Source organism: Maylandia zebra, linkage group LG18 (assembly GCF_041146795.1).
Source record: "Maylandia zebra isolate NMK-2024a linkage group LG18, Mzebra_GT3a, whole genome shotgun sequence".
In the NCBI taxonomy this organism is placed as follows: Eukaryota; Metazoa; Chordata; class Actinopteri; order Cichliformes; family Cichlidae; genus Maylandia; species Maylandia zebra.
The window spans coordinates 18,293,588-18,315,831 of NC_135184.1; the positions used below are offsets into that span (position 1 = coordinate 18,293,588).

Genomic DNA, 22,244 nt, shown 5'->3' on the forward strand with positions numbered 1-22,244 from the left:
TCAATTTAATTTTTTAATGCTATTCTGAACAAATTTACTTTTCAGTTTTTAATTTTGTTATCTTTAAAAATCAAACAGTAGCTAAGTACATAGCAATAGCAAAAGCCGCAGTCAGCTAGTCTTTATGGAAAAAGTTACAAATGAGGGTATCAGCGACTGGATGCCACCAGGGAGTGGAAGGAGATGTTGCTTTACTGGCCTTACTGCTTCAACTGTCTGGAAAGGGTCTGCATGATGGCATTACAGTAGATTGTCAAAGCCTGGATCCCAGTATAGCAGATGGATTGATGAGTGGCTTGCACAGCTTGGATGATTTTTGATTTATGTTGATATTTTAATGACGAGACTCTTCTGGTCTTGCAAGATCAAAAGACAGCAGTCTGTAGTTACTCATTTATTGCTTTTGGAAGACTAGAAGCAACAAATTATCTTATTTTCTCCTGTAAGCCAATGTCCCAACATGAAACATGAGTGGAACTCTGCCACAAGCAGAACAGCTCATTTTCTGATTTGTTTTCATAATTCACTATTTTTTCAACACTTTTTTCCCCCCTTTAAAATAAATAAATAAATAAATCAGAGGGTACTGTGTTAATTTTTTCACTGGATGCACAGTGGACTTACAGCAAAATAGTATCTGTTCAGTTCAGTTCAGTTCAGTTCATTTTTATTTCAAACATTTCAAACATGTGCCTTCACAATCATTACAAAATATCATTCCATTATTTGTTTGAAAAGGAGTAGGCTGAAGTATTTACTTATTTGTCCCTACCCCCTCAAGTTTTACCTCTCATTCATTTAATTTTTTTTTGTCTTAAATTAAACAAACAACATATGAAACATATAAACATATGAAGTAAAACAAAACATAACATACATAAATCAAAAACAAGAAATTAGCAAGCCCCACCACAGTATAGTTTCTTTCATATGAAAAATACAGAATGTGTATATTTGCAGATACACAAGTTATGGAAAAACAACAAACCAAAACAAAACAAAAAAACAAAAAAACAACCAAAAAAGAACCGCAACACCATTACCAGCAACATTACCATCCTGGGTTAACCCCGTTTTCTTCATTCTTATACTTATTTAAAATTAGGTTTTTATATTTTACTTTAAACTGTTTTATGTTTTGACTGTCTTTTATTTCTTCTGTTAGACTGTTCCATAATTTAACTCCTGCAATTGAGATAGACATAGTTCTTAAAGTTGTTCTAGCACTTTGTATTTTTAAATTCCATTTCCCTCTTAAGTTATACCCACCTTCTCTTTCTATGAACAATTTACAGATTTCTTTGGGAAGCAATTTATTTCTTACTTTATACATTATTTGCGCTGTTTTAAGCTTCACCAAGTCTTGGAATTTAATAGCTTGCATTTTGACAAAGAGTGCATTTGTATGGTCCCTGTACCCTACATTATTTATTAATCTAATGGCCCTTTTCTGTATTATAGTTATTGTTTGTGTGTTACTTTTGTATGTGTTTCCCCAGACCTCTACACAGTAGCTCATATATGGCAGTAGTAAAGCACAGTATAAAATGTGCAGTGCTTTCTGATCCAACATATGCTTTGCTTTTCCCAGGACGGCAATGCCCCGTGCCAATTTCCCCCGAACATAAGTAATGTGTGGCTTCCAACAGAGCTTGTGGTCAATGATCACCCCAAGAAATTTTATTTCATTTACTCTTTCTAAATATACATTGTCAACACATATTTCTACTTCGATGTTTTTCTTTTGGTTTCCAAACAACATAAATTTGGTTTTATCGAGATTCAATGATAATTTATTTATATCAAACCACTTCTTTAATATCGTTAATTCCTGTGTGATCATTTCCAAAACCTGTGGCAATTCCCCACCTGAACACAGTATATTTGTGTCATCTGCAAATATTACAAACTTTAAAATCTCCGATACTCTGCAGATATCATTTAAGTACATAATAAACATTTTTGGACCCAGTACTGAACCTTGAGGTACTCCACAAGCTATATCCATCAAATTAGATTTATATTCATTTATTTGTACATATTGTTGCCTATTCCCTACATAGCTTTTTAACCATTCCAAAACCACTCCCCTAAACCCGTACTTTTCCAGTTTTTTTAATAGAATTTCATGATTAACAGTATCAAACGCCTTCTTTAGATCTAAGAAAACTCCGAGCGCATACCTCTTATTATCCATACATTCCGTTATCTTTTCCATTAAATCTATCAGTGCCAAAGCTGTTGATCTGTTGTTTCTGAACCCATACTGACTATCTGTCATTAATTCATATTTTTCCACAAAACTGTCAAATCTTTTTATGAAGAGTTTTTCCAGTATCTTAGAGAACTGGGAGAGTATTGACACTGGTCTATAGTTTGTAAAATGATGTCTTTCACCGGTTTTGTAAATGGGAATAACTTTAGCAACTTTTCATTTTTTGTGGAAAAACTCCTTTTTGAAACGACAAGTTGAATATATATTTTAATGGTTTTACGATACCATCAATAACTGTCTTTACCGTTACCAATCTGGTTCTCTTATAAGAAACAACTTTTATTTTAAGAATAAGATGAGCATAAAAATTTAATTAATCTCAGTGGATACTGAGAAAAAAAAGAAATTACTGAAGAGTGTTATAGTGGGGACTGTAGCTTGCAGGTAGCAGCACTTACTAGTACAAATAACCTAAAGGGCATTTTCAGTTCTTCTTTACCAATGACTTGCTGTCAACGATAACAGACTATCGAACTTAAAGTGTGGATCTATTAAAACAAGCTGCCAGCAGCAGCACTATAGTACAATAGTAGTGACACAGCACAACTCAAATGTAAGCACAAAATTAGCCTAGGTAGCATTTTCACTGGAAATATTAAGTATAATATGACTGCTCTACACTTTAGTTTAATAATATCTAAGTTGAGGTAACTTGTCGTTCATCAGCAGCCTGCACAGTATTGCCACATAATAAAAAATGAAAAATGTCTTCCTCCTTCCTCCCTTTCCACCATTTGAATTGCTGTCATTTACTTGGCTAAACAATATGTAACTGCATCAGTGATTACCAGCCACCGTTTGCTCTTCCTGTTGTAAGAAGTATATCTAGCGAGTGCTCCAACGATGCTTGGGTGAGTCATTTGTTTACATTTCGGTCATACATCACCAGCTGATAGCCTGGTCGTACTCTGTGTTTTTTGGCTCAAGTAGTGAAACAAGTTTGTCGTTTCCGGCTTTCGCACAAATAATTTTAAGGTACTGTGCTTTGTTGGGTTTTTTTCAATGACCTCAGCTGTTACCAAATCGTCATCAGAGCCGGACACCTGGCTGTCTGCCTGTCGGACATGTCTGAGTGTGCCTCATTATTGTGTGCAATACGGAATATAAGTGTAGGATGCTGCTATAGTAATGATATCATGATATGACACTTTAAAAAAAAAAAACACATAAAAAATTATGCTGGTATTATTAGAACAGCCCTAGATTGTGTATACCAGAAACTGTTGATCTACTGGAATTGTCCTGGTCAAAATGCATTGTCTTGTTGATGCCATTGGTCAAATGAGAATGGCCAGACTATTTCCAGCTGACAGCAGTTCGCACAGGCTCACGAAGATTGGGAAAAAAGGTTGCCTGGTCTAATGAGTCTCAATTTCTGCTCCAACATTTGGATGATAGAACCACAATTTGGTATAAACAACATGAAAGCATGGATCCATCCTGCCTTGTAACAGTTCAGACTGGTTTTAATGACGAGAAAGATACTTTCTTGTCCCTCTTTGGTCCTCTTAGTATCAAACTGAGCATCATTTAAACACCACAGCCTGTCTGAGTTCTATTGTTGACCATGTCTGTCCCTTATAACCACATTGTATCCATTTTTGCATGGCTACTTTCAACACAACAACAAGGAACGTTTCAAAATCATCTCAATTGGGTTTCTTGAACGTTACAATGAGTTCACAGTACTCAAGTGGCCTCTATAGTTACCAGATCGCAATCCAAAAGTGCACCTTTGGTCTCATGTAGAACAGGATATCTCTATAAGAAATATGCAGACAAAGAATCTACAGCAACTGTGTGCTGCTATTGTGTCAATATGGACCAAATATTCTAAAGCTAAAATGGGCTCTTACCCAGCACTGGGTAGGCGTACCTAACAAATTGTCCAGTGAATGTATATTATTCAAACCTGGTCAATATGGTAAGAACATGTAAAAAAAAACTCATGTCCATACCAATAACCAGCTAAAGATGTATAAAGGTATAAAAGAGCATCAAACCATTTATGAGATGACCATGTAGTTAGGGCTGCCACAAACGACTATTTTAATAGTCGACTAGTCACAGATTATTTTTTGCGATTAGTCGACTAATCAGATCATGCATCCATTGGACGTAAAACGTACAGCTTATGTGCTAACTAAAAATAAAGACAAGATGATAGTTTATTAAATTTTAATGAAATTAGCAGATTGTTTCGGTGGAGTTTAATAAACTCAGCCGTCTGCTCCTTGCTATCTAAAATATAACAGGACACCGGAGCATATTCTCGAGCATCTCACACTTCTGATAATCAGTTGTCTGCTTGACGTTTATTCAGCTGTGTAAAAACTATAACTTTAATCTCAGCCAAACCGATTTACTCAGGAACAAATAAAATACTGAAAAAAGCCAAACGATAACATTTTTAAGTTATCTAAGTGACTTATATATCATGTTTAACCTGAGTAGCGAAAGACGGCAGTGGGTTTGAAAACGATTTGCCGGGAGTCCGGTGTTCTCACCTGCTCTAGTGAGCCTTGAACCTCGGCTCGCTATCGAGCTGGTGAGTAACAGATGTTTCCGAAAACGTTGGAGCGCTTTTGAAAATATGTGGTGTCTTGATAAACTGAGCAGATATTTGAAGTTTACACAGCTACATGCTCGCCTGGAATTATGTGTAATGTTTATTTTGTGACCCAGAAAGTATAATAAGAGTAATATTAAAACTAACTAGCTGCCGCTATTGTTGGAAACTGAGTTGGGCCGCGCTATGAATTCTGTGATAGGTTGGGCCACGAAGTACACACCCGACCCATCCTTTAAATCTGGGGAAATGAAGGGCACATTTGTCGGAGTCTTCGAATTTGGACAGTCTTCGTCGTGTCGCTGTAACATAATCGGCCTACAAATGCGGGCACAGGAGGATGCGGTTCCTGAATTTGGACACGGCTGCGATACCGGACACTGCTTCTTCTTCTTCGGGATTTAACGGCAGCTGGCATCCTTGTACATGCAGTGCTGCCATCTTTTGTTTCAGTCCGCTATTACACTCTTAAATCCTACTACTTATTCCTGCGTCTTTTGGGATCTTACAAAGCTTCAAACGACGCATCGACTATTAAATTAGTCGTCGGCGATTTTGATAGTCGACGTAATCGTGACTAGTCGACTAATCGTTGCAGTCCTACATGTAGTATGCTTAGTACATGGCCAACTGCTGCTACTACTACTACTACTACTATCTAGTAAAATTTTCATTAAATACAATTTTTATCTTTCAAGTATTTCTAGTATCTAATAGCAGAAACCAAGCCCAAATTGATATATGAGCAGTTATAAGCCTATGATCACAACCTGAAAACAGCTGTTGGCAGTGACGTCTTTGCACAGACCACCACACAGCATCAAGCTGTATATTATATTATTCAGAACTAATGAGATCAAATTGCAGCATTCAGACAGCCAGTTATGTCACTGACAAATGCAAAAGACTAGTGTTCGGGTCCCATACCCTGCACAACTTCCCCCCACAGTCCTACCACAGGGAGAGCGAGCAAGAGAGACAGGGAAAAGAAAAAAAAAAAAAAGAAAAGGTGAAAATAATGCTCTGGTAAGTAGTCCCAGCTAGCACAGTGCTGCCTGGAAAACCTGACAAGGATCATGTTGCTCTGGAAGAGATGGACTAGCAGATGGAGCATAAGCAAATCTAGTAAATTCTAACCAATCAGGTCTACAACAGCGATTTATAGAGCATCCACCTTTGTCACAAATCAATACCCTTAATCACACTTATCTATGACAATTTTAAAATTAAAACATACACCACAGAATGAAGCTGATTAGCCTATGAGAACAATTAATTGGTCTAGAATGACGTTATAAGTGTTCACCATGGTTCGATTACAAGTTACAGTACAGTTTAGAGGACCAGCCATTCCTCATTAGCCTGTAGGCTTTTATGACCAACAGTAATTAGAAATCGGGATGGAGTAAATTGTCTGAATTCACAAAGCTGTAATCACTGTGTTGGGGGTGTTTTATGGAATATGAGCTTGCAATTTAGCTTTCAGGAGGTGTTTGTATCTAATTAAATGAAATCTGAGAGGGGATAAATAATTGTGGCAGAGCTAAATAAGTGTGTAATCAGCAGCCTATTCTGCAAAAATAATGACATACTTTAAAATATATACAAATTGTAATTCTATTCTTGATTCTTAACAAAACCCTAGCCATTACAAAGATATAAATAAAACTGCTGATGGTTAGTTCGTGACCAGTTAAACAACATTAAGTATTTCAAGTGTGTCCCTGGTCATCCTTCTACTGTGGCATTAATGTATTGTCTGAATACTTGGAGATTAAACGATCCATTGGGAACAGGGTATTAAGATTGAATGAGAGGACAGACTGAGGAGAGAGTTAAGAACCTTGCGGGCATTATTTTACAGCTCTAAGCTGCATTGTATGTTGCTAAGGAAGTCACAGAGAAGCAGGACACCTTGCACGGAGCCTAAACATCTGTGGTGGAATTACATGAAATCAAGCTGCTAAAACCCCAAGGACTTCTACAAAGGACTTAAAGTAGTAACTTATGCAATGCTAGAATGACCATAAAATATTTTGTAGTTTCAGACTACTTTAAGTAAGAAGTGGTCAACCACGGTACTATTGAGTACACTGCAAAAGGCCCCCACTTTAATTCCAGGAGGAAACACAAATCCCTTTGGATTCAAATAGGAGCAGCCAAAAGTAGGTTCAGACCACTTTAAATATGCCACATATAGTATAAGGACCATTTTCAGATTTAAACTGAGGGCTTTTTTCCCCAATGCTTCCTATGCACCACCTTGATATTTTTGTTTAATAACATGGGATTAAGTTTTAATGCCGTCTCTTACCAGGTAAGCACTGGATTTAATAAGCAGTAACACAGAATGGGGTATTTAAGCTCATGACACCTGACAGAATTTGGAGGAGAAGCAATAATAAAAGGCAAGATCACCCATTTTTCCAAAGCTGGTTTTGTGTACTTAACTTACCATGAATAATAAATACATAAAAATAAAAATAATAACCAGTGAAAGATTTTAAGTTACCACTGTTACTATGATTTCTTAGGTTTACTGTAAAATTTCACATAGAGTGATGTACATGGTGGCAGGAGTGCAACGGTAAGTCTCACCACAACCATCTTATTAAATCTTGCATAGTTTTCTGGGGTTTTGTTATCAAGTTTACAGTGTTATGTAAAAGTAAAGGGGTTTAAATACCATACATGACTTTCTAAAGTCTACGAGTCCGATTCAGCAAGTTAAATTTATTTTTCACTCTGTGTTGCAAATGTCGGTTACAGAACTGTAGCCTAATTTTCTAAACTTTGATCACAAGAATAGTTTAAGAAGAAAACCATGTATTTGTAATCATTTACGCGTATCAATTCTCAGTTGTGGTGAACATTGCAGATCTACTCCACTGTGCCCATTGCAACAGCAACAAATTCCCAAGGCTTATTTTTGGCCAAATATTAAATGTTGCCCAGGTTCAACACCCTTAATCATTGCTGTGATCGCATTCAGCAAGAATAACCAATTCAGCAAGAATTAAGTAATTCCCTATTCAATTTTATTTATATAGTGCTGAATCACATAAACCATCAAGGTGTTTTATTTTGTTAGGTAAAGACCTTACAATAACACAGACAAAATTACAAATTCAGATGACTGCATGAGAAAAAGTGCTTGGTGACAGTGGAAAGGAAAAAAACCCTTTTAGCAGGATGAAACTTTAAAAAAAAAAAAAAAAAAAAGCAGGCTTAGGGACAGGCAGCTATCTATGCAACCAGTTAGGGTAAGAGGAGGAAGACAGCACAAAAAAAACACATTAATGGAAAAGAGACAGAAATAAAAAAAAAAAATTAAAAAAAATCCACAAAACTAATGATTAAATACAGAGTGGTGTATAAACACAGTGAGAGGGGAAAAAGTGAATGAAGAAGAAGCGCTCAGTGCATTAAAGGAAGCAGCCTAGACCGATTGCAACGTAACTAAGAGGGTTCAGGGTTACACGATCCAGCCTTATCTATAAGATCAAACAGTTTTAAACGTAATCTTAAAAAGTAGAGAGGGTATCTATCTCCAGAATCCAAACTGGGAGCTGGTTCCACAGAAGAGAGGCCTCCCAATCTACTTTAAAATATCCTGGGTACAACAAGTAAGCCCACAGTCTGAGAGCAAAGTGGTCTAATGGGGTGATATGGTACTATGAGGTCTTAGAGATAAGATGGGGCCTGATTATTTAAAAGCTTAAATGCGACGAGAAGGATCTTAAATTAGATTCTGGATTTAAGAGGACGATAATTAAGAAAATCCAATATGAGAGACATATGGGTATGTCTCTAAAACCTCACCTGCGCTGTCACTAAGGGGAAATGGTGAAGCAGGTAATATCAGATATTTAAAATATATAAAGTTTGAAAAGAATATGGGATTCACACTTCTTCTTCTTTTGGCTCCGCACATCTTACAAATCCAATGTCAAGAAAAATTTCAAGACTAATTTAAAGTCTAAACCTAAGCATTTTATAGAGGGGGTCCGGCACCAGACCACTGCTTACAAAAAGTATTACATAAAGTTACTGCACTAGCAATGCTAACCAATTCAGCAAGAATAAGTAATTCCCTGAGCTTTAAAAATACAAACTGATTTGAATGTCAAAGGTAAAAACCTACTTTTTTCTGTTCTTAGACGTGGATAAGGGTGGTGCCTGGGGTAGGAGGGCAGCAGCATCCTTGCGCGGCCTGCCACGTGGTCGCTTGTCTGCGTGGGCAGGACTTCCTGTGGACGTGGCCCCTACACTGCTTGATGGCGGTGAGGGTCCCTGGTCAGAGGGCTCCACAGTCTTATCCTCTGATGACATTCTGAAAAACCGTTAAGAAAGACGAGGTAAGCAATGTTTGGAAAAAAGCAAAACGGATGCTGATTTGCACCTAATCTGAATTTATATTAACAGGTTTTAATTTAGTACATGTCTAAGACGCTATTTTTAACTGATAAACATGGAAGTCCATGTTTTTTGAATAATTTTTGATTTATCTGTAAACTCAAACAGCGTAGTCAGAAAGCTTTTGTCGCCTTTGAAATTTTCTGCATTTTGTTCAGACAATTAAATTGATTTCATCTTTTCATATACAACTACTCTGATATGTTATTGAAAATCAGACCCTGGTAGCAATATTAAACTCAAAGTCTACTTAGGAATGATACATGCTCAGCACACCTAGGTTTTGATGCACATAGTTATATTCAAGTCTCTCCAGAGATCCTGTATTTCATAGGTGTCAAACTCTGGCCCGTGGGCCAGCCTAATTACATTTGGCCCGCATCATCAGCACACTTTTTTCCTGGTACTGATAAAGGAAAAAAGTGTGCTGATGATGTGTAGGTAACACATTCGTACTTTTAGAGAAATTTAAGTTTGAAATAGTGAGTGCAAAATCTGTCTTGCCTTATTATAAACAGCACTAATTTCAGTGTTTCCTGCTCACACGCACCTATTGAAATTAATCTATTTGACAACATACTTTGTGGATAACTGCTTACTTCATTTTACTTCTTTGTGATTTTATCAAATTAATTTGCTAGCATTTGATTATTTTGGGGCAGTTTGAATAAGTGTGCTGTAAGTGGCTTCCTGTGGAAAAATGGCTGCTCTGTTATACTTGGAGGTCTCTACCAATAAGACTGTGCAACTAACCCCCCAAGTGTTATCACAATTTTGTCTTAAAAAATCCCCCCAAAAAACCCTCAATATCTTGACACCACCCCCCCTTCAGTTAAATTACTAAATGGTAGAAATTGTGTTTAATAATTGCAATCTCAACATAGACCAAATACTTAGAATTGAGTTCTTTTGGGTTTTTTTCCTACATAAACACCATTCCTGTCCTCTTTTCAAATTCTGTGAAAATGCATCATCTTTGCTTTTGTTTTCATTATTGTGTTTTGTAACTGTTTTGATATGTAAACTACTAATTAAAGAAGTATGTATACTCATTTATGGCTGAAAATGAGAGAGGAAATCACGTACTTTGTTGTTTTTACAGGCAACTCTAGATTATTTGCTATTTTTAGATTCTGTTCTCTTTTTCATAAACAAGAGCATGTCTGACAATTCACTTTTATATACAGCGCCAACTCCCATCTAAAGCTGCCTCAAAGTGCTCTACATGGCAAGGTGAAGACCCAAGACCCTAATATATTAGAGGAACCCCCCCACCCAATGAATCAGTGCACATGCTTGGTAACAAGTGGGAAGGAAGAGCTTCCTTTTAACAAGAAGAGACCTCCAAAAAACAGGCTCAGGGATCTGCTGTGATTGGTGGGGGATAGAGGGGATAGAAGAGTACAGAAAGGCAAGAGCAAAAAGGGGAAGAAAAAAAAAAAAGCACACACGGGAAAGTTAACAACATACAATAGTGTAAAAGAAACTGACATGCTAACCATTAACAGAACGTATTGAACACAAATTGATAATTTACAACTTTTGTTTTGACCTGAATACCTGCGAACACCCGATTTGTATACATGGTTGCTTCATTCACCATTTAGCCAAAAGAGAAACCAAACAGTTGCCACTGACCTTAGCCAATAAGCTCGCCAAACTTTAATGGTGAAGATTTAGCTTATAATAATTTTATTTGACTCATGTACAACATGCAATAGTTATCATATTCCCTCTTCTTTTTGAATCCTTTAGGGGGGGAAAAGGTGACGAATGTAAAGCTGGCTTCTTTGGTCCATCTCAATTTTTAAAGAACCCCCCCCCCCAAAAAAAAAAAACTTTCACAGAGATGTTTGTGAGCTTACCCCAACTGCCATCTACTACTCAGTGTATCCTATGCATTCACTTTGTTGGCTAGCTGTAAACAGTATGCAAGAAACTTGTTTTGGGAACTGTGTGTCTTGTTTTGTGATAGCTGCAGCATTAGCCCGCCCACTATGCCTGCAGGGAAATGAAGTAGTGCGCTCAGGAAAACACTGCGCCGCTGTTGCACATAAAATGCAGAAATTACAACTTTCTTTGGAACACTGTCATTTCTCAAACACTGGTATTAGTCATAAATTTGTGTTTTTAGAAACAGCAGAGTATTGCAGTATCCTTCCGGTATGTATACCATGCAAAACTACATTAAAAAAACTACAAGGCACAGCTTCAGTCTACCCATCCTGATATAAAGACCTGAAAGGTGCTTCAGTTCTGGTTGGTGTTCCCAAACTTCCATTTAAAAACAATGAATGATGATGAATGATGAATGCTCTTGGGCATTTTCATTTTCCAGAAACTTCTTGTATATTTGCAGATCTGTTTTAACACAGTTAAAACCTTTTAAAAAAAAACTTAAAAAGACACAACCAGTGAGGATATGTCTCCAATCTATAACACCCATCTAGCCGTAGAAGCCTGATGTAGTCTTTCAATCGTCAGTAGCATTTAATAACACTGCTTTAGTGTTGTCACTGTACCTTACTGTGTCCAAATCAATTTTTAAAAAATGAACTGAATTCATGTTAGGACTTTTGATTACATAATTTCAAATAATTGGTTTTAAGCATTTTTGAGGTGGCTTATCTGACCAGAGACATCTCAAACACACCAAGATTACAGTTTTTTGGTAGAAGCAAACTAGGGGTTTAGAGAAAATCAAAAAATTCAATGCTGAGCAAAAAATTGTTTGTTAGCTTTTGACTACTGTAAGTACAGTGCAGTAGGATTTCTACTTCTTACTCAAAGCCATCTGTAATCACTCCACATACAGCCAGTTCACATTTTCTATTCTCTGCAACCCACACACTGAAGGAAAAGCCACTACAAAGCACTCAATGGTAAACAATGGGAATACTGCCCTTTACTTGTATTTAACAATACAAAGTAATTTTGAGATGGCAGGATTGTAGTGGTAAATGGACTACAATTCTAGTAAGACTAGAAATAAATGAATTTAAGCTTTGCTAGACCATTTATAACCATGCTCAGATTCCTGCAAACCTGATGTTTCTGGTAAATTTTAAAACCAGTTCATAAGAAAAACTGTACAGCTGGAACAAAAATACTGGGTTGACTGTCAGCATCTAAAAGAATAAAAGTCCCAGAGTAGCTGTTTTATTTAAATGTTTTTATTTTTAATAATAATAATAATAATAATAATAATAATAATAGATGCATGGAGGATTAATATAGCTGATCACAGGAAGATGCATTTAGAAGTGGCAGATCAAAAATGTCAACACCTCTCATGCGTTATGGTTAAAATAGTGGAGACGTTTAGCAAAAGATATGTCTTTCTGCAGTTTTCTACACACTTGTTTATACTTAAAAAGAAAACAAATAGTCAATAACGTATTAAAGCAATGTACTTTAAAAACTTGTGAGCAACTTTTAATTAAAATATAAATAATTAAAAAACAAACACTTCAGTCTAAAGCTATGATGTACACCCTGCTATATATGCTATAGACATTGGAGAGTTTGTAAACAATGGTGTCACAGCCATTCAGCCTAACAACTCTGTGACAACACCATTCTTATATATACACTCTAAAATATTTTTCAGCTTACTACTTGTTAGGGTACCAACCAAGTTTTATCAGCTCTACTGAGTATTGATTCACACTAAATCAGTGTAAATTTTGGCACCGGAGCATAACTGGGTTAAAAGAAGAAAGAGAGCGAGGGTGCATGACATCAGTCCTGTGACATGTGAAGAATCGACACCGGACAGGACAATGGCGGTGGGGAGTTAGAAGCAGTCTCAGCCGTGGTTACACTTTTTAAAACTCAACTGCACAACATCTGTAGCACACACTGCAAAGCTGGTTATGGCGACACTTCTAGTCTGAGAAAATACCTGGTCAAACACAAAATACATCTAAAAGCTGAAGAGTGTGTTATATTTGACAGCCGGAAAGCAAATTCAACAAAGGACCTGCAGCTAACTACGAACCCTGGAATGATGGGCAAAGTTTAAGCTGTCAATATCTCTTTTAATCAGGTAATCAGGCTTTTTCCCCTCTTGCATTGATTGTCACTTTCACTGGCTGCACTGAAATTTTTCATCAGCATGCTATTTACAGTAAACACATTACAGTATGTCCAAAATCTTGATTTCTGACCATAACTAACAGTAGGCCAATATTACCATTTAATATTATATGCAAACACTGTAACAGGAACACTGTCGTAAAACTAACCGAGGCAGCTGGCAACAGTGTAGAGTGTACAATCTTATCAATAAAAAAAAAAGTTTCAGCCAATAATTATGGAATTATTTTATAAGAGAAGAATTTGAATTTGTTTTAAAACAAGCACTAAAAAAGGCACCATTTGTTAGGGGTACCAAATTCCAAGTACTTGTATCAATTCAAACATGAAAGGTAGCCAGCCCTGATTATATATATAAAAAAAAAAAATAAATTGTAAAAATTGTTTCCACATTGGCACATACAGGACAATGTGGCAGATATATATCTGCTCAGTGCTGCTAAATTAAAGAAAAGATCTATTGGCATGCAATTATAAAAAAACAAAAAAACAGGCTGACTCTGAAATATTTAGATATCAAGTTTCGCATTTCCATCTGTAATCAAAGTAGTCCAAGTTATAGATGCCTTTTCTACTCTCAGCACTCTTAAATACAAACCACATTCACCCCTGTACACACACTCATATAGCTTTGTTCAATAGCTTTAACCTCTTTACACTAGAGCTGCAGCATTTGATTGTTTTAGTAATTGAGTAATCTATTGATTAATTCATTGATTAATTAGAAAGAATTAGGAAAATACTTTTCTTATTAATGAGCAATAATAATTATTGAAAAAAACCCACAGGTTTTGAACTGCTCATTTGTTTCCATTTTAGTAATTGCAATGTTTTGAAGTTTAACTTCAATCAACATCTGTTAAAAAAACCCCAAAACAAACGTTATGATGGTGTAGTCATTAAGTCATATTAATAACAACCTAACAACCCCCAGGTCAGTGGCTCCGAGTTTCACTGATCCATGTACATTTTTATTGGCTTGTGAAAAAAAAGCTTTTATTTTCACATTTTGAAATATTAAATCAATTTCATTAATACAATATTTTATTTCACGTTAAATCTGAAAATGTTACAAAAGCCTTATGGCCTGGTAAACCCCATGCACCCCATTAGACTCAGCACTGTTTGTTGCACGTATGTCTTCCATGTAAAATAGGACAGCTGACATCAAGCTGTGTAGTTTTAACATGCTGTCAGACTAGGTTAAAACAAACAGCCATGGATGGAGCAGCTTCAAAGTTTGCTTTTCTTCAAGTCAGAGGTTGTTGATCAGGTGTTTTGAGGAAGCACTCCTACTAGCTTTTTCCCAGTGAAGGCTTTAATGGCGATTACAGGAGCAGCACTGCTGATTTGGACGCTAGAAACTTGTTATCTTTCACTCAGCCTGAGCTCAAAATCTCAGTAACAGCTCCGCCTCTTTGTTCTTCTCTGTGTGCGTATTACTCAAATCATTGCATCTACACGCACACACAAACTCTGTTGGCTACATCAGAGGCAATTCAATACCATCGTCCTCAACATGTGGACTAGAGGAGTCTGGGACTGAAGTACTAACCTTCTGATTTGTACCATATTTTTCGGACCATAATCCGCACCAGATTATAAGGTGCACTGTCGATGAACGGGTCTGTTTTCATACATAATGCGCCTTATAATCCGGTGCACCTTAAGCGAAACAAAACAGTCAGATAACTCAAACTTCACTCAACTCATTTTTCTTGCGTCCTCCACTTCCGTACCATTGATTCATTAATGTTCAATTCTCTCACAGCTGCTCTATTCCCATGTTCTTGCAGTATATTAATTACAAATCTTGTATTGTGGATGGATCATCTCAGTTGTTCTCCTGACTGAAGGTTGGTCCGTTAACAACATCCTGTCATGCAATTGCATTTGTCCCTAACCATCGCGAACCCTTGCGTTAACTTTTATCGAGTGGAAAAAAGTTAGCATTCATTCTCCAGCTTCATTGCGTTTATGTTATGCTAACATAGCTGTGTCCCTAGCGATCACGTTGCACATCATTATATACCAGCTCGTCCAACTTCAGTAACCCTAAGAAAAGTCACTGCTGTTTAGTTTTCTGTCGTGATAGCAGAGCTGTATGTTTTAAGTTTTTCAGAAATCTCTCAGTCAGAACATTTATCATTTTATTAAAGATGAACGAATTTAGACTGTTTTTAACACTGTGATGCCGCAGTGTTCATTTGACTTTGGAACCTGAAGCGGACGGAGTTTTGGACTCAGATTACTCCATTAAGCAGTGCGGCTTTGTAGCTTACCAAAGTCGTACTAAAACCTTTTGACAGATTTTGAGTGCCATGTACCACATAAAATCGGTTCGAGGTCAGTAAGCACAACCAGAATTCATACATAAGGCGCACCGGATTATAGGGTGCACTGTCGATTTTTGAGAAAATTAAAGGATTTTAAGTGCGCAATATAGTGTGAAAAACACGGTACAAAAAAATGCTCTATGGCCTGCGCCACAGCTACTCCAATACTGACTAATCACATTTTGCTTTCATGTGGTGATATCAATGTGGAAAGCAAATAAAATGCATTGGCCAAAGAGCTTCGGCCAATATGTTATGACAAGTGTTTTAAATGCCACTTTATAGTTCGGAGAAGCTGTGTCAGGTCGTCTACCAATCAGGTTTGTGGCTCGATTCCCCGGTTACTCCAGTCTGCATATCGAAGAATCCTTGGACAAGATACTGCACCTCAGGTTGTCCCCTGATGCATCCATCAGAGTGATGTTAGTTCAGATCTGTTTACTACTACTACTACTACAATAAATTGTACTGACAGTGCTCAATTAAATACTCACTGGTGGAAATCAATTATGACACCCCCCCCCCCCCGCTACACTGGAACCCCTAAGACACTGGCTGATGTTTCCAGAGGTTAAGCCATCAGAAAATAGCCCAGCATATCTTAGTTTTTTAGTGACTGACATTTTAAGGAGCCAGAATATTATATAAGGGCACATGAAAAATGTATTAATTTATTTAAAAAAGCATGGCGGTGATGGAGAATGAGAAGGGCGAAAGCGGAACGTTGAATGAAACAGATGAATCAGAATTGGTTTGTAAAAATGCTGCAACTTCAGTGGTGTGGCACTGGTTTGGCTTTCGTCCGTCAGATACACAACAAATCACTATTTTTGGTATGCTAGCGGGCCGTCGTTATTGCTGTGTTTTGTTTTGTTTTTTTTAAATATGGCACACTTAAAAATCAATCCTTTGATTTTTCTGAAAATCGACAGTGCCCCTTATAATCCCCTGTGCCTTATGTATGGTTTCTGTTTGCGTTTACTGACCTCGAAACGATTTTACGTGGTACACGGCGCTCGAAAATCTGTTAAATGTTTTAGTACGACTTTGCTAAGCTATAAACCCGCACCACTTGATGGATTGTCAAAGCATTACGGCTACCGTAGGCAAGAGCCTCGCGGAGTGATACGTACTGTGCTTCAACATAATATTACCGTAGAGTGTGAGTGTGTGTGTGTGTATATAACCTCTTTTGAAGTTTTGTGGATATTATACATGGTTATGCTCAGGATATGTTGGCCAATTTCCACTGGAAATGCTTTTGGTTAAACTGTCAGCATGGAATTTGCATTTGCACTGTTACATTTTTATATAACTTTAATGCGCATTAAAAAAACAAACAAAAAAAAACAAGCAACTGCTTGTTTAAGTAGTAGTAGTAGTAGTATTTATTTATTGTCATTGTCAAGAACAATGAAATTGCGTTTGGGGCTTCCATACAACCCAAAAAAAGAAGAAAATAATAAATACCCCTTAAAACCCAAGTGTACATATTTAACCCAGTGTGACTCCAATGCAATAAGACAATCCTTAGCAATAATGTTCGTAGAAATTCAGACAAAGACCTGAGAAACATGACAAAATACAACAATGCAACCCATTCAATATTATTGTACTGTGAGATATGATATCAGATATGATAGTTATCTATTTAAGAAAGAGGGGGGGGGGGGGGGGGGGGGGGGGGAAGAGAATAAAGATATGATGCACCAATGCAGACCAGTTCATTGCTATTAAGAAGTTGGATATGGTTATTGTCCGTGAGAGGGGGGCAGAGAGTTCAGGAGCCTCACAGCCTGTGGATACAGGCTGTTGGCCAGTCTGGATGTTCTGGCCTGTATAGACCTGTACCTTCTCCCTGAGGGCAGCAGATGGAAAAGGTGGCGCACAGGGTGATGTTGGTCCCGCAGGATACTGTGCACCCTCCTCAGACAGCGAGTGGGGAAGATATTACTGATCTCTGGCAGACTTGTTCCAATAATTCTGCCAGCTTCTTTCACCACCCGCTGGAGTGCTTGCTGATCGGCCTTGGTGCAGCTGGGGAACCACACTAGAAATCCATACGTCAGAACGCTGTTGATGGCACAGTTGTAGAAGTTCAACATCAGAGATCTGGGAATGTGTGCGCTCCGCAGTCTCCTCAGGTAGTAGAGGCGCTGTTGGGCCTTCCGTGCAACTGAGGTGATATGGTTGCCCCAGGACAGGTCCTCGGTCACAGTTACCACCAAGAATTTAAAACTGCTCACCCTCTCCACCGCCTCACTGCCAATGAAGAGAGGCAGATGGTTGTTATGACCCCTCTTCCGGAAATCTACAATGATCCCCTTGGTCTTTTTGGTGTTTAAGACCAAGTTATTGTCGTGGCACCATGACTCTAGTTGTTGCACCTCTGTCCTATAGTTTGTCTCATCATCGTTGGATATAAGTCCGAGCACTGTAGTGTCATCTGCAAACTTAACAATGAGATTGGACGCGCAGGAGGAAATACAGTCATGGGTGAAGAGAGTGTATAGCAGAGGGCTCAGAACACACCCCTGAGGGGCACCGGTGTTGACCACAAGGGTGGAAGAGGTGTTCTTACCCACTCTGACACTCTGTCTATGGTTAGTGAGGAAGTCCACAATCCAGTTGCACAGAGAGGAGTTAAGTCCCAGTTGGTGGAGTTTGGGACGGAGTTTGTATGGCCGGATGGTATTAAAAGCCGAGCTGTAGTCTACAAAGAGGAGCCGTGCATAGGTGTTCCTGTGTTCCAAGTGCTTCAGTAATGTGTGCAGCACTGTGGCGATCGCATCCTCGGTTGACCGGTTCTCCCTGTATGCAAACTGGTGCGAGTCCAGGGATGGTGGAAAAGCAGCTCTGATGTGTTTAATGACCAGTCTCTCCAGGCATTTGGCGGGAATGGGGGTGAGTGCCACAGGTCTGAAATCGTTCAGACATGTGACATTTGACTGTTTTGGGATGGGAACGATGGTTGCTGCTTTGAAACAGGACGGTACCAGTGAACAGGACAACGAGGTGTTATATATAGAGGTGAAGACGTCCGCCAGGTCCGCAGCACAGTCTTTTAGCACCCGGCCCAGCACTCCATCTGGCCCGGCCGCCTTCCTGGTGTTAATGCTCCGGAACACACGCCTCAGCTCATGAGTGCTCAGGACTGGAGCAGGATCGGTTGAGGGGAGAGGGGACAGGACAGGGTCGGTGTTCTCCCTATCAAAACGGGCATAAGAGATTTAGATCCTCAGCCAGAGTAGAACTGTCGGCTGAGGGTGATGGTGTTCTTCTTTTGTAGTCCGTGATAGCCCTGATGCCCTCCCAGACCTGCCTTGGGTTTGTGTTGTTCTCAAACCTGGCCTCGATACGCCTCCTGTGCTGCTGCTTGGCAGTCTTGATGCCTCTTCTCAGGTTGGCCCTGGCAGCACTGTATGCCTCCTGGTCCCCAGTGTGAAAATACATTGATGTTTTTTGGGTTTCTTTGCACTAATAAAGTTGTGGAGTTGTAAAGTATTTTGCCTAGTGTCAATTATATCGTTATCGCAAATTTTCAAACGTATATCGTGATAAATATTTTTGGTCATATCGCCCTGCTCTACTGAGATAACTTTTTCAATTTCTGACAGGTTGACTTCAGATTTCTGCCCATATAGAGTACAAGTGCTAAATTTATAAGTTGAAGTCCTTTAATGTGTAAGCCAACATCAAGCAAAAGTAAATGCTGCAACAAAATATGAAAAAAATACATTCAAGAATAGAGTTTTATTGCATTTGTATTTATTGGTAAAATAATAAAGGACAGGTCCAACATCCAATTTATTTTCTCTTTATTCATTTAAAATATTCACCAAATTTATTTGCATTAGTTTCACTTCAGTTCAGTGTGAAAATCATTACAGTGCACTATGGCCATTAACAGTCACGCTAGTTTCTTTTTTCGCACTTTAAGTTCTTCTTTCCAATACGTTGCCTGTGAAGTGGTGCTGAAATAATATTAATGGAGTTAATGATAAAACATTGTGTTACCATACATGTAAGAACCATTACACTGAATATACAGCAAAAGAGAGGAGCCAACACTGGCGTGTTCTGAACTCATGAGATGCGTCAACTCGCTTGACTACAATAGATAATTAGGCCAAAAAGTATTCCAAATATACAAAGAAAAGCTGCTGGTGGTGCAGTGGTCCAACTGATCACCTTCGGCTCTTAAGTGTCTCCTATGATACATTAGCTACACTGCTAGCAACTCATGTACTGCAGCAGCAGCAGCATGAGAGTAAACACAGAACATAAGCAAGAATAAAAATTAAAATATCAGCTGCAAAGATCATCACTTATCTAAGGATCACACTGATATGTGGCTGGGCAATTCAACAAAACCAACATTTAGAACCTCTAATCCATATAATCTTGACCATTTTCTGTCATTTAATTTTTTATTAAATTCTCTTAATACTTCGTTATTATGCACGGTTCTCTTTAAAACATACTACCTAGTGTGTTCTCACTTAACTCCAGTCCAGTGTGCAGTACGGAAAATTGAAATACAGAGCAGATGGATAACTTGAGCAGTGTGTACCAAATAACAGCACCATGTCCATTGTCTGGACACATTTTATGTGTTAGTAAATACAACATAAACCAAAAAGAAAAACTGTTGTGGATCAAAAGTAATGCCACCAATCCCTTGCACCTTGAGCATAATCATATTACCGAAAAAGATATCCCAGTTTTAGTAGCTGAGCATATTTACAGTACAAGCCTAGTGAACTATATGCCTGTGCACGTGTAATAATCATTTACTAGTCAAGAAGTCAATTAATCTGGACACTTTACAACCTTAGATCCATCTGATCCAAATATTGTTGCATCCCTGGTGTTTGTAAATTTCTCTCTCTTGTTCGTAGCTTCTTAACCATGAGTGAGGTGGCTGTTCCATTCTGATATTAGCTGTAGTCTACTATGTCAACTAGAACAAAAGAGATGAAATATAAGGGGTGTGCTCCCTTGGTCTTGTTTTTTGCTGCTCTACTATAATGTGAAAATTGGATGAATTAAATTTTTAGTAGTGCATCCTTTCCTTGTGGTTGTGAGCTGCTTAAAATGTTATCAAGGATGCCCAGTGGCCAGAGGGCCATGTTTTGCACATCCTGTCAATAGCCGATGGACTGCCAGACTGAATTAAGACACTCAAATGAAGATACTTGAGACTGCCACTTCAAACCATTCAATGATACTAGTGCAACATAAGAACACATTTGCATTTATTATCTTCCTCCACTCTTTAGTTTTTTTTTCTTTTTTTAAAAATTCATCACCAGTTACTAGCATTTGCCTGGACACACATCTTCTACACAAATCTTCTCAGTTGAGCAGCATACTAAGACTTAATGGAAATTCATAAATTTCCATGTCAGCATAAGCACTGCTGTGGTAGATGCTTGTGTAGATCTGGTCTACATGTGTACATGAATATTATGAACACATTAATCTGGCTACAGTAAGTGTTGCAGAACAAGTCTTTTTCTCATTACTGAAAGTGACATGGTTGTACGAGAGGCACAGATCTTTGTTTATCTGAAATAATATTACACTGCTATGACCTTCTCAGTGGCCATTTCCAGATGCTCATCCTGCCCAGCCCATTTAGGGCACAAAGACCAGACTTGCCTTCCGTATAAGTAATACTGCAGTCTATACAGGATGTATAATAGCTTGTATGCAATTTCTACTTGAAGCATTTTTATTAAGGCTTCAAATCTCTTTTGCAGACATTTCGCTTGACTGTGAATTGTGAGCACAACGCTGTCAAAAACTGACTTCATTGCAATACCTTGTTGTGTTAACCAAGTTCACACAATGATGGCTGATGGCTTTCATTGCCAATGTGGACAAGGACAAAGTTAAGTGACTGTTGTTTTTTTTTCTTTTCACACACACACACACACACACACACACACACACTAAGAACTGTTCAACAATACATAGTGACTCATTTTTTTAATGTATGCAAGGACAACATCATTGCAGTGTCAACCGTAACATTTCTCATTTACAACACTACAGGAAATGAGTATTTCACTGAACCCCTGTATATTTTAATAAGACTGTGAAAACCAAAAATAAGCCAATTTTAAATCCCTTGTATACTGCTGGAAACCTTAATGTACAACAATAGCGATGTATCAGTTATGGGGATCTCACAATACTACTTTACAAGTAAGGACCACCACTGGATTACGAAGAAGAATCATGGGAGACGGAGGGGGAGAGAGAGAGAGAGAGAGAGAGAGAGAGAGAGAGAGAGAGAGAGAGAGAGAGAGAGAGAGAGAGAGAGAGAGAGAAGAGAGCGCAACTTCACAAAATGTGTGCCAAATTTAAGGAAGAAAAGACAAAAGCTGCTCGATGCTTAAGTTCAGCAACGAGTGATATTGTAGTCAATTCTAGAAAGAGAAAAAAAAAAAAAAAAAAAAAAAAAAAAAAATTCTCATTCCACCCCTTCGTGATTGCTTTGGTCACAGCATTGAGTCTTTATTGCCCAGTGTGAATGTCACAG

At 38.1% G+C, this 22,244-nt stretch overlaps 1 protein-coding gene across 8 annotated transcripts in view; it reads right to left on the reverse strand.

Annotated features, from left to right (window-relative positions):
* kmt2cb (lysine (K)-specific methyltransferase 2Cb) overlaps positions 1-22,244 on the reverse strand; it is a 94,805-nt gene that overhangs the window by 69,236 nt on the left and 3,325 nt on the right. For 7 of the 8 annotated variants that reach the window (XM_004542710.4, XM_004542711.4, XM_004542708.4 and 4 more), the window contains exon 2: positions 8,989-9,177. The exons of the other annotated variant lie outside the window; for it this stretch is intronic. In XM_004542710.4, coding sequence (XP_004542767.3) covers positions 8,989-9,176 — 188 coding nt within the window. In that variant the 5' untranslated portion in view covers position 9,177. The remainder of the gene's footprint in view (positions 1-8,988; positions 9,178-22,244) is intronic. 8 annotated transcript variants of the gene reach the window in all.